Source organism: Lottia gigantea (genome assembly GCF_000327385.1).
Source record: "Lottia gigantea unplaced genomic scaffold LOTGIsca_61, whole genome shotgun sequence".
NCBI classification, from domain to species: Eukaryota; Metazoa; Mollusca; class Gastropoda; family Lottiidae; genus Lottia; species Lottia gigantea.
In genome coordinates this window covers 562001-576359 of record NW_008710086.1, presented here as the reverse complement: position 1 = coordinate 576359, position 14359 = coordinate 562001, and the positions used below count along the sequence as shown (strand labels likewise).

General features: G+C 32.4%; 1 protein-coding gene across 1 annotated transcript; it reads left to right on the top strand.

Annotated features, from left to right (window-relative positions):
* Window positions 1-5950: 5950 nt before the first annotated feature.
* On the top strand, window positions 5951-13076 carry LOTGIDRAFT_128560 (hypothetical protein; the record flags this gene model as incomplete). Its single annotated transcript, XM_009064235.1, has 3 exons — window positions 5951-6656; window positions 9641-10291; window positions 12556-13076. The coding sequence occupies 3 exons, from the start codon at window positions 5951-5953 to the stop codon at window positions 13074-13076; spliced, it is 1878 nt and encodes a 625-aa protein (XP_009062483.1).
* Window positions 13077-14359: the final 1283 nt, after the last annotated feature.

The window sequence follows — 14359 nt, the reverse complement described above, 5'->3', positions numbered from 1 at the left end:
GCTAGTTAGACACCATAGTTTGGTATGTTCTAGTCTCATTCTGACTACAGAAAACTGTCATTGTGCCAAACAATCTGTTAGCTAGTTAGACATACAAGATAGTTTGGTATGTTCTAGTCTCATTCTGACTACAGAAAACTGTCATTGTACCAAACAGTCTGTTAGCTAGTTAGACAGACAGGATAGTTTGGTATGTTCTAGTCTCATTCTGACTACAGAAAAAATGTCATTGTACCAAACAATCTACTAGCTAGTTAGACACGATAGTTTGGTATGTTCTAGTCTCATTCTGACCATAGAAAACTGTCATTGTACCAAGTAATCTGAGAGCTAGTTAGACACGATAGTTTGGTATGTTCTAGTCTCATTCTGACCATAGAAAACTGTCATTGTACCAAGTAATCTGCAAGCTAGTTAGATACAGTAGTTTGGTATGTTCTAGTCCCATTCTGACTATAGGCAACTATCACTGTACCAAGCAATCTGCTAGATAGTTTGGTATACTCTAGTCCCATTCTGATCATAGAAAACTGTCATTGTATCAAACAATCTAATTTACTAGCTAGTTAGACATGATAGTTTGGTATGTTCTAGTCCCATTCTGACTACAGAAAACTGTCATTGTACCAAACAATCTACTAGCTAGTTAGACACGATAGTTTGGTATACTCTAGTCTCATTCTGACCACAGAAAACTGTCATTGTACCAAACAATCTGTTAGCTAGTTAGACATGATAGTTTGGTATGTTCTAGTCTCATTCTGACCACAGAAAACTGTCATTATACCAAGCAATCTTCTAGCTAGTTAGACACGATAGTTTGGTATACTCTAGTCTCATTCTGACCACAGAAAACTGTCATTGTAATAAGCAATCTGCTAGCCAGATGAGAAAATTTGTATGTTATAGGACTGTAACATCTGCTATGGGTGTATGTTACTGTTTTATACAAGCTATTATAATTGAATTACATATATACACAACTATATGTTTACTTAACGAATTGATTAAAGAATTAAAAATTAAGTTAAAATGGCCTGGGGTCATTTCATTAAAATTCTTTCAATCAAAATTCAACTTCTATGATACAGACTTTAAACAAGTTTTTATCATTGGTTGTTTTTATGTCTCATGTTTCTTGCAGGACTCAGATCAACAGGCCATTCTCAACATCCCCTTGATAGAAAATTGACCAACTGTCAGAAAGTATTTTATACTGCATTACTGGCTTTATAAGAACTTGAGGACTAAGTCTATCAATTTATAATTTGTATTTTTCAGTCAGACGTCTATTTTTCATGTTATTCTCCAAAAAACTAAGCGTTTTAAGACATTAGTATTTCAAAAGCTTAGTCCTTTTTAGATTGGACATTATGGAAAGCTTAATCTTCATGGAATATATTACACCAAGTACAGATGTCTGACTGAAAATTTGGAAGAGGTAAATTGATGTTATCAGTGTCCCTGATAAATATACAAAATTTAGAAATCTTTACAATCCCTTTAGGCCTATTTTCAATCAGACGTCTGTGGATCTTGAAATTCCAAAAACAATAATTCTATAATCCCTTTAATAGAAGATGTAAAACAGACTATATAGCCTAGACAGTTCACCCTGTAAACTTAATCTCACTGGTCAGGTTTAAATCTGTAAAAATCTATTTTACATTCAACTCTGATCTTTACTGTATTTATTTTGTCACTGATTTTAATCCTCTTCATCCTCCAGGTTGGCTTACTGACACGGAGATTTTATCTTACAGTCTCCAGGGTGGCTAACAGAGATATAAAAGACTTAAAATCCTCTTGATTGGCTATCTGAGATTTAAATTACTTCATTTCCTCCAGGGTGGCTAACGGAGATTTTAAAGACTCTACATCCTCTAGATTGGCTATCTGAAATTCATCTTTCTTTACATCCTCTAGATTGGCTTACTGTTCTAACTAAGAAATGACATTAAACTATAGATTGAAGAAATAAAATGTTTCTACAGATCTTGAATTATAAACAAAAAAAGAAAAGTTGCCTAAAATTGGAGAAAATTGGTAATAATTGTATAAACATTTAGACAAGTTGTACAGAACAGAGTTTCAGGAATTGTTAAAAAATGTTTAAAATGATGGAACTAACAGTTAATTTGTCAGAAGCAGAAATTCCTAGGGGACGCTACTGCTGTTCAATAGGAATTCTAATTAGATTCTGGCTAAAATTGTCGGTCCCACAGGACCCATGTTTGAAGAGAAATATAATGAACATAGTTAGAAAGTGGTTATTATTATTGGTCGTTGGTACAAGCTATTGTTGGAATTTTGTTCAAGAACTTTCAGAACATTTGGAATTTAGTTCTGACATTTAAGAGGGTTTGTGATTGCATTTAAAAATTTTCAGGGATTTTCATGTGAGTATATTTACCAGTCATGACTGACTAATGTTGCAAAAAAGAACAGAAAAGTCATCTTACTCTATTCTGTGAATATATATCAAGCCTTTAGGTTTTAATTGGTGATTTTTGGAGAGTTTTTAAATCAATTAGAAGCTATTATGGTATTTTTAACTTGTCAGCCGGTCAATTCTGAATAACTTTGAAAATGTTGATAGAAAAATCATTTGTTTGTATTATGTGAGCCTTTGGAATTTTCTAAGTGTTTTGAATTCAGTAGAAATATATTGAGGAATTTTGACATATCAGGGATATCGTGACATTTTGAGGTAGGTGGCTAAAGTTGCCAGTGATGTCTGACTAACATTAAAAAATATTTGTCAATGTTCAGATGGTAATATATGAATAATTGTATGTGTTTTGATCTGAATTTTGATTTCATTGGAAGAATATTTGTAGAATTTATTACATTTCTTCAGGAATATGATGAAATTGGAATAAAGTGTGGGTCATGTGTACTAAATGTTATAAAATATTTTTGCGTCTTAACTGGTCATTAGTTATTTTAATCAAACCAATGTCAAGACGTCTTGATTTCTTGGGTTTTTTTATATAATTTGTGAGTAAGTGTGTTTTTAGATGGAAACCAGCCATCTTGTAAAGATTTTACTCTCCAACCACAGTCAACTGAATATCATTGAATATCTTCTTTCATTTTACAAATATTCAAAATAAAATTTGTCTTGTATTGTATTCATGTCCATAGAAACATGGACCTCTTCCATAGAAACATGGACCTCTTCCATAGAAACATGGACCTCTTCCATAGAAACATGGACCTCTTCCAGGACACTTCACTTGAAATTGACCCACATTTTGTGCTGAAAATTCCCCTCTGTATAATCATATTTCACTTAAGTTTTCATTTGTTGAAATTTTCATCAACCAGAAGATATTCTAAGACTCAATTCAAATGAAAAATGAAATTCAAAACCTTGTGGTTGGACAGTAATGGTTAAAATTGACCAAAGACCTAAAATTACACATGTAAATGTCTGTCATTATAAATATTGTATTATAAACCCCTGTAGTTATTGATAAAGATTTATTGTGGAAGGAAAGTCATGTTGTTGTATTGTTATCTTTTTATCGTGTGTTTATTATTTTAGCTTATTAACAATACTTGGTTATTTTGTTAAGTTGAAAAGACGAAGAGAGAAATAGAGGCTGGAAAAGCAGACAATATTTTAAAAACAGTTTAAAATCAGAAAATATTCAGGATAGTTCTATTCCAGTCCTGATCATAAGATGAGGATTTTTGAAAATTTAAATATTTGTGGAACTGGTATGTTAATTGATTTATATTTTTGTTGTCAAGACAACCAGAGTCCAGGAATCTGTTTTTCAAAATTTATCAGAATTGTGATAATTTACAAGTTGAGAATAATGTGAGAAATTGTTAAAATATATATTAGAATATTTAAAGTGAAACCGAGGGTGATGATAAACTTTTAAGATTCAATTTTGGGGGATCAGAATAATTCTTTGATATAATTCAATCTGATGTGAATTTAAAATAATGTGAAATGACCATAAAAACTTTTGAATGGAAGAATTATGTGGATTTTGACTGATAAAATAGGATGAATATTTAATTTACTGGTGAATTCAGTGTATCAAGATCCCTGATGAAGTTTATTAGTTTGAGTTTGTACTAAATAAGATCAATTGTTTGATAAGAAACTAGTTTGTTTAATGTTGGGTTTAAGCTTAGATTATCAGGGTATATAGCATGTTAAGGGGCAGTAATGTTATTATTCTATACAAAATAGATATCAATTTCTACTATATACTTGTTCCCTTCCCTATTAGTCTCTTTAATTTTAATTAACGTCATTAGGCTTGTCTCTTTAATATTAATTAACGTCATTAGGCTTGTCTCTTTAATATTTTTATACCAAGTTACTGTCTCTGTAAGTTAAATTAAAGTTATAATTAGTCTTTTGTTCCATGTTGATTAGTTTAATAGCATATTATCCTTATATCCTTTTATGTCTTTATAAAATAACTGTATTTTCGATAGAGCCACAGTGGCTCAGTGAGTTAGATGCTTGCTCTCTAAGTTGAGGATCCAGAGTTCAATCCCACATAGGATATAGGTTGAGATGAATTTTCAACCTGGTTTTACCTCGTCAGTGATGCAGGGTGGAGGGAATGCCATGGTTAAGTGTCTAGTCGGTCTGATGGGCCATTAAACTGGTTTCCACCTGCCACTGATGTAGGTTGGAGGAGCTGACATAGAAAGTGCGTTTAGTTGCTTGGATGGGACAATAAACGGAGATCTGTGTGCTACAGGCTGTGTATTTTAATCAGATGTAATAAAATCAAACATTGAGATGTTAACCTTCATTTCAATTTCAAGATTTGATTATGAATCTGTAAACTAGTTTTAATGTATTTTGACAAAGAGAAACTCGGATCAGATCATATTTTGATGTTTTTATAAAGTATTGTGAAATAAAAATAGAAAAGAAAATTTCATCAATTGAATTATATTGTTATATAATCTATTCTAGTTTCTTTCTTTCTTCAATACAAATTTTAAAATCCTTTTTATTCAGCCTACGTCTATGTACATTAGAAAAAGTCATTTTGTTGATTAAAATGCGTCTTATAATGGATTATGGTAGAATTTATCATAAGATTTCTTAATTCTATTTGAAACTACTTTACGTCAATAATAAGAATTATGATTCATAAAGCAACGCCAGAATTAAAAATGTTTTATGGTTTTAAAGGAACAATGGTTATAATGACGAAGGCCTGTAAATGTAGAGTTTAGCAAAGATATTAACAGCTAGTTTCCAAATAGAAACATGACCAGTCTATTATGTTATGTTAAACCACAAGATTTCGGACGTGTTCAACTTTAGGTACAATTTGAGTAATAATGATAGAATTACAGCCCTTGATATACTGAATATATATTTAACATGACTTGTGAATGCAATTGAGGCCACAGTTGTTGTCTGATTTTTATCAAATTCTGTGTGTAGGTCCAAATTATAAGAAACCAAGTTTTCTCAGATTTTTCTCATATTTTATATGTAGGTTTATATCCACAAGAAATCAGACATATCTGTTCTCAAGCAACTTTCAGATTTTTATAAAATGTGGTGCTGATATCCATGAGGAATTTGACAGAGTTACAGCCCTTGATATACTGAAAATAGGTTATAAGTGGCTTGTGATCTTGAAATATGACAAGTGTGTTGCCTTATATTCACAAGATGTTGGATAAGTTCTGATCTTAGCACAGCACAACAATTCTTTATGGAGTTACATCCCAAGATTTGATTTTTATGTGGGTGTATCTTGCTTGTATTAAACCATATCTGTTCATGCCAGAACTGTGGGCGCTACAGGGTTTGAAAAATATTGAACCATGGTGAGGTTAACATCAGACTGGAAGTCATAGAGGTTTAATCAATATTCTTTTCTCCTTTTCAGAAGATGAAGTTTTAGCAGAAACACCAAATTCGACAGAAAATCAGAACGGTGACGGAACCATGCTTGGTAAACGTAAGGGAGATAAATCCTCCCATCACGGAAAAAAGCGAAAGATACAAGGACCAATCAGACCGAAGAATGCGTTGATGCAATTAAATGAGATTAAACCTGGTCTGGAATATCAGTTTGTGTCTCAGACAGGTCCTGTTCACGCACCCACCTTCATTATGTCTGTTGAGGTCAACAACACCAAGTTCGAAGGTGCGGGCCAGACCAAAAAATTAGCGAAACTTCAAGCTGCTGAAAAAGCTTTGACTTCTTTTGTTCAATTTCCGAATGCGTCTGAGGCCCACATCGCCATGGGACGTCAAATCGTGAACACTGACTTTACATCAGACGAAGCTGAACCTATCGTAAGTCTTTTTAACGATTTTGAAGGAAAGAAAAACGGGAGTCACGGAAGTGATGAAAATATGGAAGTGCATTCGGAGAACGGAGTTCAGAATTTACCTCCAGCTCGACGTTCGATACCAACTAAACCAACAGGAAAGAATCCAGTGATGATTCTAAATGAACTTCGACCCAATTTAAAATATGAATTTGTGTCAGAAAGTGGAGAAAGTGCTTCAAAAACTTTTACAATGTCGGTTACCGTTGACAACCAGATGTTTACTGGGTCCGGGCGAAATAAAAAATTAGCGAAGGCCCGAGCAGCTCAGGCTTCCTTAAAGAAAATATTTAACATGGATTTTCACGGCACGCCTGGTAAGTATCTTTCAGTTTTAAATCAAATTTTGTTACTTGACATTTTTTAAGATAATCTTAAAATATATTTGAGAGAAAAGTACAGAATTTGTTTTGGGTCACAAAGCCATAATTATTCCAGAAATTTCAGATTTTTCTCTATATTTTTAAGATCCTCTTGAATTCTATTTGGGAAAAACAGATCTTAATCACTTGGAACCAGAATAATTCAGACAAATTCAAATTGTTAAAATAATATTTTGTTGCGTATATTTTGTAGATATATTTAAAACCGTCTCAATGAGTTGGAATAATAAGGTCAAGGTCAAATTGAATTTTATAAAATAGTTTTTACCTACATTTGAAGATATTTTATTTTTAAGCCGACACAAAACTAATTGCTAGTGTGCCAAGTTTCTATTTTTTTTGTCTTTGATTTTTTTAAATTCAAGTTTTATCTCTGATTTCTGACATTTTAAAGGTATATTTTCCCTGAATTTGAGACTTTTTAAGACTTGAATAAATAATTTACGTAAAAACTTTCTGTTTGTTGCTTTCTATTTTAATTGGGCCTAATTTATTTGGTCAAAAAAGGAACAAATTTTGAAAACTTGAAGTCTGTACTACATAACAAAATACTCAAAACTGATTGATTGAACTGTTTTTCTTTCGGCCTGGATGTTAATGAATAATTAGTCTCAATTTGTTAACAATAAAATGACAAGGCCCCTGTATTCTCAAACCAATCTTCGAAAGGTCTAGAAACATTATTTATAGTTTGTACACAATGATATCATAGCGATAAGATGGTTTCGAGAATACAGAGTCAGGTATACGGCCTTACATCAACATAATATAGCAATCAATATCTCACTAAAAATATACAATTTAATTTGATTTCCACATCATCCTCCTTGATTACTGTCATTTTTAATCATAGAAAAAGAGTAATTTTGTTTTACAAACTGTGATGTGATACCGCTGAAATAAAACCTCTACGGTCTGAGTCAGCTTTCCGTGTCTGTTTTAAACAATATTGTCAGTATTATTAGATATTAATTATAGATTGATATAAAAAAAAAAGTTAGTTGATATTATTTTCACACGATGTCAGCGTTATTATCATTGTTTAAAATTTAATCATCTTCTGTACAGACACAAAAACAAATTGAATCTTAATATTCCTTAATAAATAATTTGATAACTTTTGTTCATCATCTAACAACCTAATATTAGGAAGACATCGTGAGATTTAGAAATTAATTCTGTGTTAAAAATAGGTTTATGTGGTAATTAACTCTGTAGAAATCTACCAGATAATACGATTAGTTTCTCTTAGTTGTACGATTTTCTACAGTAAAGAAAATATAATGTAATTATGATGTAATATATAATATGCGCTTAGATCTTACTGTAGCGAGTTAAACTTTAAGTTCTTTACTTATCCAGAATATCTGGACAAAATTTCCCTAAATGCGCACTGCATGATATTGCTTCATTAGCCACATTTGTTTTATGAATTTCGTTTGTTTATAACTTATGAAGTAGTCAAATTTTCAGAATTTTGTCACCAAAACCTTTAATTCTGTTATCTTAGCTTTTTGACTTTTCAATAGATAATTGAAAATACACCAAGTAAATCTCTCAATATCACGTGTATACTACAAAATATAAACATAGTTTAGAAAACTAGTCACTGAGTTATTTCAGGAGAAGCTAAGATACTTTTCTTTCATTTCAAATCCACAACCATAATTGAACCACAAGATAGGCCTCTTGATGTGCCTGAGGACGACGGGGAAAAAAGCGTAGAAACATTATATAAAACTGTAACCAGTGATTGTTGTTCTATAAAACTGTGTCTATATTTGGTAGTCATAATTGCTATATACCATTCAAAAACTTAATAGGCCTGTTTTCTGGAATATATTCTCAAATTTGATATTTTACCTCGTCTGTTTTTAAATCTAATAAAGTTTGACAATTGTCTTGGGTAACGGATATCAAATTGATTTTTTCTGCCGGCTAATAAAAGAAAAGATCGTTAAATAACACTTATACCAAGCTGGGGCGAATGACTCGAATGTAATTTTGTGTTTTTTTACGAGACGTTGGAAGTTTATTAGCTAAATAAGATTATTGACCGCTACTTTTTAAACTGATATGACACAGAAAACGTCTTACTGTTCAGTGAAACAGAAGACATCATTAGCGAGAATTTATTTGATTGGTCGATTTCAGTATATTTAACGTTATTTCCGAATCCATTATATTTTATCGTAGTTATATCTTCTTTTTTTATTGATTTATTTAAAAGAATTTCTAGAAAATTGAAGGTTTTTTATATCAGTTTATTTTGATGTGATTTGAGAGAGAGATATAAAAATAAGGTGTGAAGAATTGACATGACATGAAAAAATAACTTAATAATAATAATAATAAAATCTTATATACTGTTGGAACACTGGGATACAAGGATTTAGTCCCATTTTTCTACAAAGTTGGCACACAACCTGTTTTTAACATTTCTTTTGTCTTCTTTGGCCCAATAAAGTGCTGAAAAAATAGGACCAAGGAGAGAGTACTTTAGGTCAGGGGTTTTCAATTCAACCTGGGGGTAATTTCCCCATGGGTGTAATATTGGATTTTTGGGAGTAATGATGCGCTTTGTAGTCGAGCATAAAATTTTTGGAAATTTATAATTCAAGTCGTTCTATTCAGTCAGACTATATTCTCCAACATAGGAAAGATTGCAGAGAAAACCTAAGAGAAAATCATGAAATAGTAAAGATTTATAGGGTCGAGGGGTAATGCAATCAATCCAGGATTCTGAAAAGGGTAATAGAAATAAAAAATTGAAAAACCCTGCTTTAAGTGAAATCTTGTTCCCCAATGCTAATAAATAAATATTGTTTATACGAATAAAAAATACGCCCTAACATTTCTTATTTTCTACTTTTTTTTATGGCTTGATTAATATGTTGTTATTTTTTTTGTAATTCCAGGAACTGAGCCTGTTCTTAGTGATGAATCGAGTCCAATCTCAGCTCACTTGGCAGATTCCGTTGCCAACATGGTTATCAATAAATTTGGTGATTTGACAGACGGTTTCACCAGTCGCTATGCCAGACGAAAAGTTTTGGCGGGATTCGTCATGACGAGAGAAAATTCAGCAGAAGTGATCAGTGTTGCCACGGGAACCAAATGTATCAATGGTGAATATATGAGTGGACAAGGCTTATCTTTAAATGACTGTCACGCAGAAATTATCGCGCGGAGATCTCTGCTGCGATACTTCTATGCTCAACTACAACTTCATCTGGACGGACAGGCGGAAAACTCAATATTCGAACGAAATGGTGACGCAGGTTTTCAGTTGAAAGAGAATATAAAATTTCATTTATATATCAACACTGCTCCGTGTGGTGACGCTCGTATTTTTTCCCCCCATGAAGCAGAAATGAAAGCTGGAGATCGACATCCCAATCGTAAAGCTCGTGGTCAATTGAGAACTAAAATAGAATCAGGGGAGGGAACTATTCCTGTGAGTAATAACGGTACAACACAGACGTGGGACGGAGTTTTACAAGGGGAACGACTCTTGACAATGTCGTGTAGTGACAAGATAGCTAGATGGAATGTTCTTGGTTTACAAGGTATGTATAAAAATCTTATAGCCTAGTTATTAAACCACGATTCATGAAAATTAACGAATCTTGGAATTTCATTTCTTATACATCATTAAGACTATAGCTATTTCTCAGCTCTCACTTTGCCTGGTTTTGCCAATTTCGTCTCTTGGATGTTCAATATATTCAATTTACGATCTGTAAGCGTAAAAACTAAATTCAATAATTTACCAGGGTTAATGTGGGAGTAAAAAAAAACTCTCAAATGGGAATTTGATTTGCGGGAAATGTTCCCGCGGCGAGAAATTGACTGATTAGGAAAAAGTGACAATCGAAGTTGGAATAAAATATAAAATATTCATGCCGTTCACGAGAGAAAGAAATTAAATTTTGTCACCTAATGGATCTGGATAACATAGTCTACAATAAATATTTAATGTCTGGGGGATTAATCTACAGTCGTAAAAAAAACACGCGAAACTCTTGTCCAATACTTCTAGATCAGCAAGTCGTTTTTAGACAAAAAAAATCCCAAAACATCTTATTTTATGAAGGTTAAAGAAAACAACGAAAACTAAATTTAATACAATTCATCATAGTTAAAAGATATTTTGGTCTTGTACGTGTTTCTTTTAATGGTTTTTACAAGGTTTGGGCTTTTCAGTCAGTCTTCTCTTTAAGTTTAGTAAGATGGGGTCCTCTTATTAATTGCACTTGCGGAGAGTCCGCATATTTGATAAAATTGATTTGGTTTATTAATTCTATCAGCAAGTTAAGAGAATAAGCATGTAATATTGAATTGGTTAGCGTTATAAAAATGTCTTTGTATAAATCGATAATTGTGACTCTGTCATTGAAGTTTTTAGATTGACGTAACAGGCAATTACTGGCAACAATTATTGGAAAAAAATTGCAGCAATCAATAATCCATGTTGTACGCTTGTTAACTCATAAAATAGCAAGGCTTTTAAGATATAAATTATCAAATGACTTTTAAGTGTTTTTAAAATTGGCTTTCTTAATCCTCCATTACTGTTGGTTGTAACAGCTCATTTTGATAAATTGTTCCCTCGGATTAAGATTTTAGGATTAATATTCTATTGTGAAACTGGTTATCTGTTGAACGGGGGAGTGGATGTGAACTTTATTAGAACAGGATTTATGAATAAGTTTTCTCTCCTAATAGCCAATAATATATTACATTTTAAATAATCGGTAGGCTTTTCCCTTTTTTAGAATTAAGCATTCATAAAATTACTTTGTAAAGCACTGGCCAAGGTCACAAATAAAGAGATATGCTAGATAATAGGAATTTTAGGTTGTAACATTGTGGTTAAGTAATGTTACGAAAGCACAGGCACAGGCATATAGGCATAAGCTCTAGTGATAGAGCAATGTTTGTGAAGTTAGTTTTAATAATATAATATAATTTCAATATATGAAATGAAAGTCCATATTCTTCAGAATCTGAAGTAGTAGTTTTGAACATATTACAACTCTGTAAGTTAAGTCTACACCTTGTTGACTGCATTGTGGGTGGGGCTCTTGTCATGGTGAAAAATCCCCAAAACTAGTGACCCAAGAAAACAGTATATCCAGCCTGGAAAAAGAGCAATTTTTACAAAATTTCATAAAATATGGGCAAAAAAATGCTTAGAGCGAAAAAACTTAAAGTAGTCATCCCAATTAGATATATCTGCTCTTGTAATTGGTGATGATTATTGAAATTGGCTCTTTTTTCTATGTGGTATATAGCCTTTAACCAAGTAAACAGATAACGGAATATTTTAACCAATTTAACATGTTGTATCTTTAAGTTTTTAATTCTTTACATAATGAGAGTAATTTATTGGTAATTACTGACTTTTTACTGTAATTTAACAGAAAGCTGACATTTTAAAATGTTACATCAGAAACTTGCAAATATCATCCTTGTTATCTACTGTGTGTGACATTCAATTTCGTGTCAGAAAAGCAGTTGAAACCACGTGTGTATTTAGACTATCATAGCTGTTGATTTTGTTATATTCACATGCAGTAGAGTTTCTACAGGGGGTGAGGGGGGCTGTGGACCCTCCCCACTGGCTTCTTAACTTGCTTTCCTAGACAATTCAGTATCCCCACCAATCAATGATTCCTAGAAAAGTCTCTGATCACATATTCATGATGTAACTTTTATGTGGATCACAAATTGTGTTAACCAATGCTTCACATGATTTTTGAGAAATTCTTCCTTTTTGGAGTCTGGAAAATACTTTTTAATTTAGAAATGTATTCTTTTGTCATTTCAGGTTCATTGGTCAGCCATTTTGTTAAGCCGATTTATTTGGACAGCATTATATTGGGCAGTCTGTATCATAGCGACCATCTTTCTCGTGCCGTATATAGTCGTATCGAAAACATCAAAAATCTCATCATGCCTTTCCGTTTAAATCGACCATTCCTGAGTGGAATCAACAGTCCAGAGAGTCGTCTGCCGGGTAAAGCACCCAGTTTCAGCGTTAGCTGGTGTGTGGGAGATCCAGAATTAGAAGTCGTCAACGCCACGACGGGTAAAACCGAGAATTCCGAGCCACCTAAAGTTTGTAAAGCCTCTCTTTTCAAAGAGTTTTTGAAACTGTACGGAAAAATTCCATCCTATACGGTAACTACTGACATTAATCAAGTTCGGTGTTACCTTGACGCCAAGAAACTAGTCTTGGATTACCAGTCTGCCAAGATGAATATGATGAAAGCATTCCAGTTGTCGGGGCTGGGTGTCTGGGTCCAAAAACCAGAAGAACAGGATCAGTTTGAGTTGCAGACATATTGACTATGTGAAGAGTAACTATGGTAACGACCTTCACCATCAAATACAATCATATTTTGTAAAAGATTCATTTTAGAAATTTTGTAATTATGTGCACTTGTTAGATTTAACCAGTGTTCGAATGGATTTTTTTCAATTTTGAAAACTAAATAATGCAGAGAATCTATATATTCGTATTGCAGAAGTAAAACTACGAAAAAGGACATATAAGGACATCTGTATATATTTATATATATATATGGTATGTTGAAATCGTGTGCTATACAATCATCATCTTTAGTTACTTAGTGTTAAATTAAAGACTTCATAATATTTGAGTTTCATCAAAATTAGTACTGTGAAAGGTGTTGCTAGCAAGGCAGTGTTCGCTCTTACTGGAACACCCGATGCCACTCTGTAAACTGTAAACTGGGTTTATCAACTCAGCAGAGAGTCCAGATGTCCATTGTTTATGTGCTTTATTTTTTACTTATATTATGTGCTTTTTATTATTTTTTTGTAATTTTGTTTTTGAAGATGAAAGAGGGGGCAGGGGTAATATCAGATCAGGTCAAGGTTACTCAACATTATCTTAGTTTTTGTCAAGGAGAAAATGGAATCCAGTTGTAAGACTCTTATGATTTGTAAACTGAAGCTTTTGTAATCTGTGGTGGTGAATAATTTATGGGTTATCAATTTGGCACCCCTCAACCTGTAATGGACCCTCCAACACATGCTTTTCCATTCAATCTGATAGATTGAGCTCGATTTCAGGTATCGTTAATGCCATCTTTTCTTTACCATCTGATTGAGCTCAATTTGAGCTATCATTAAAGTCGTCATTGCTGTAGCAGCTGATGGAACTCAATTTCAGTTTCTAGTAGAATTATTACCAAAGTTGGTTCTTGTTAAGTTCCAAAGATAGTGAAGGTCTATCAGCTGACAAGATTTAATAGGACTATTATATTATTTTAAAGTTTTAGATCAAAATTTGTCTGTTGAATTTTTTTAATTTGTATAAAACTGGTTAATGTATATATTATTAGAAATATTTTCAGTTTTTTTAAAATCACAAACCAAAAAATATCAAATACCAAAAGTCATGTATTTTTGTTAGAATGATTAATCATTAATAGGATAGGTGTGCCATTTAGGGGAGTTGATTTTAGTCCTGAATATATGTAAATAGTCTTCAGAAGTACTAGAAATGTATGAAAATCACATAATTCCTTAAAAAATACCTCAAACTAGGAATTTTACTCATTATTTCTTTAGATATCTTTTCTATATATCACAGAGTATCTTAT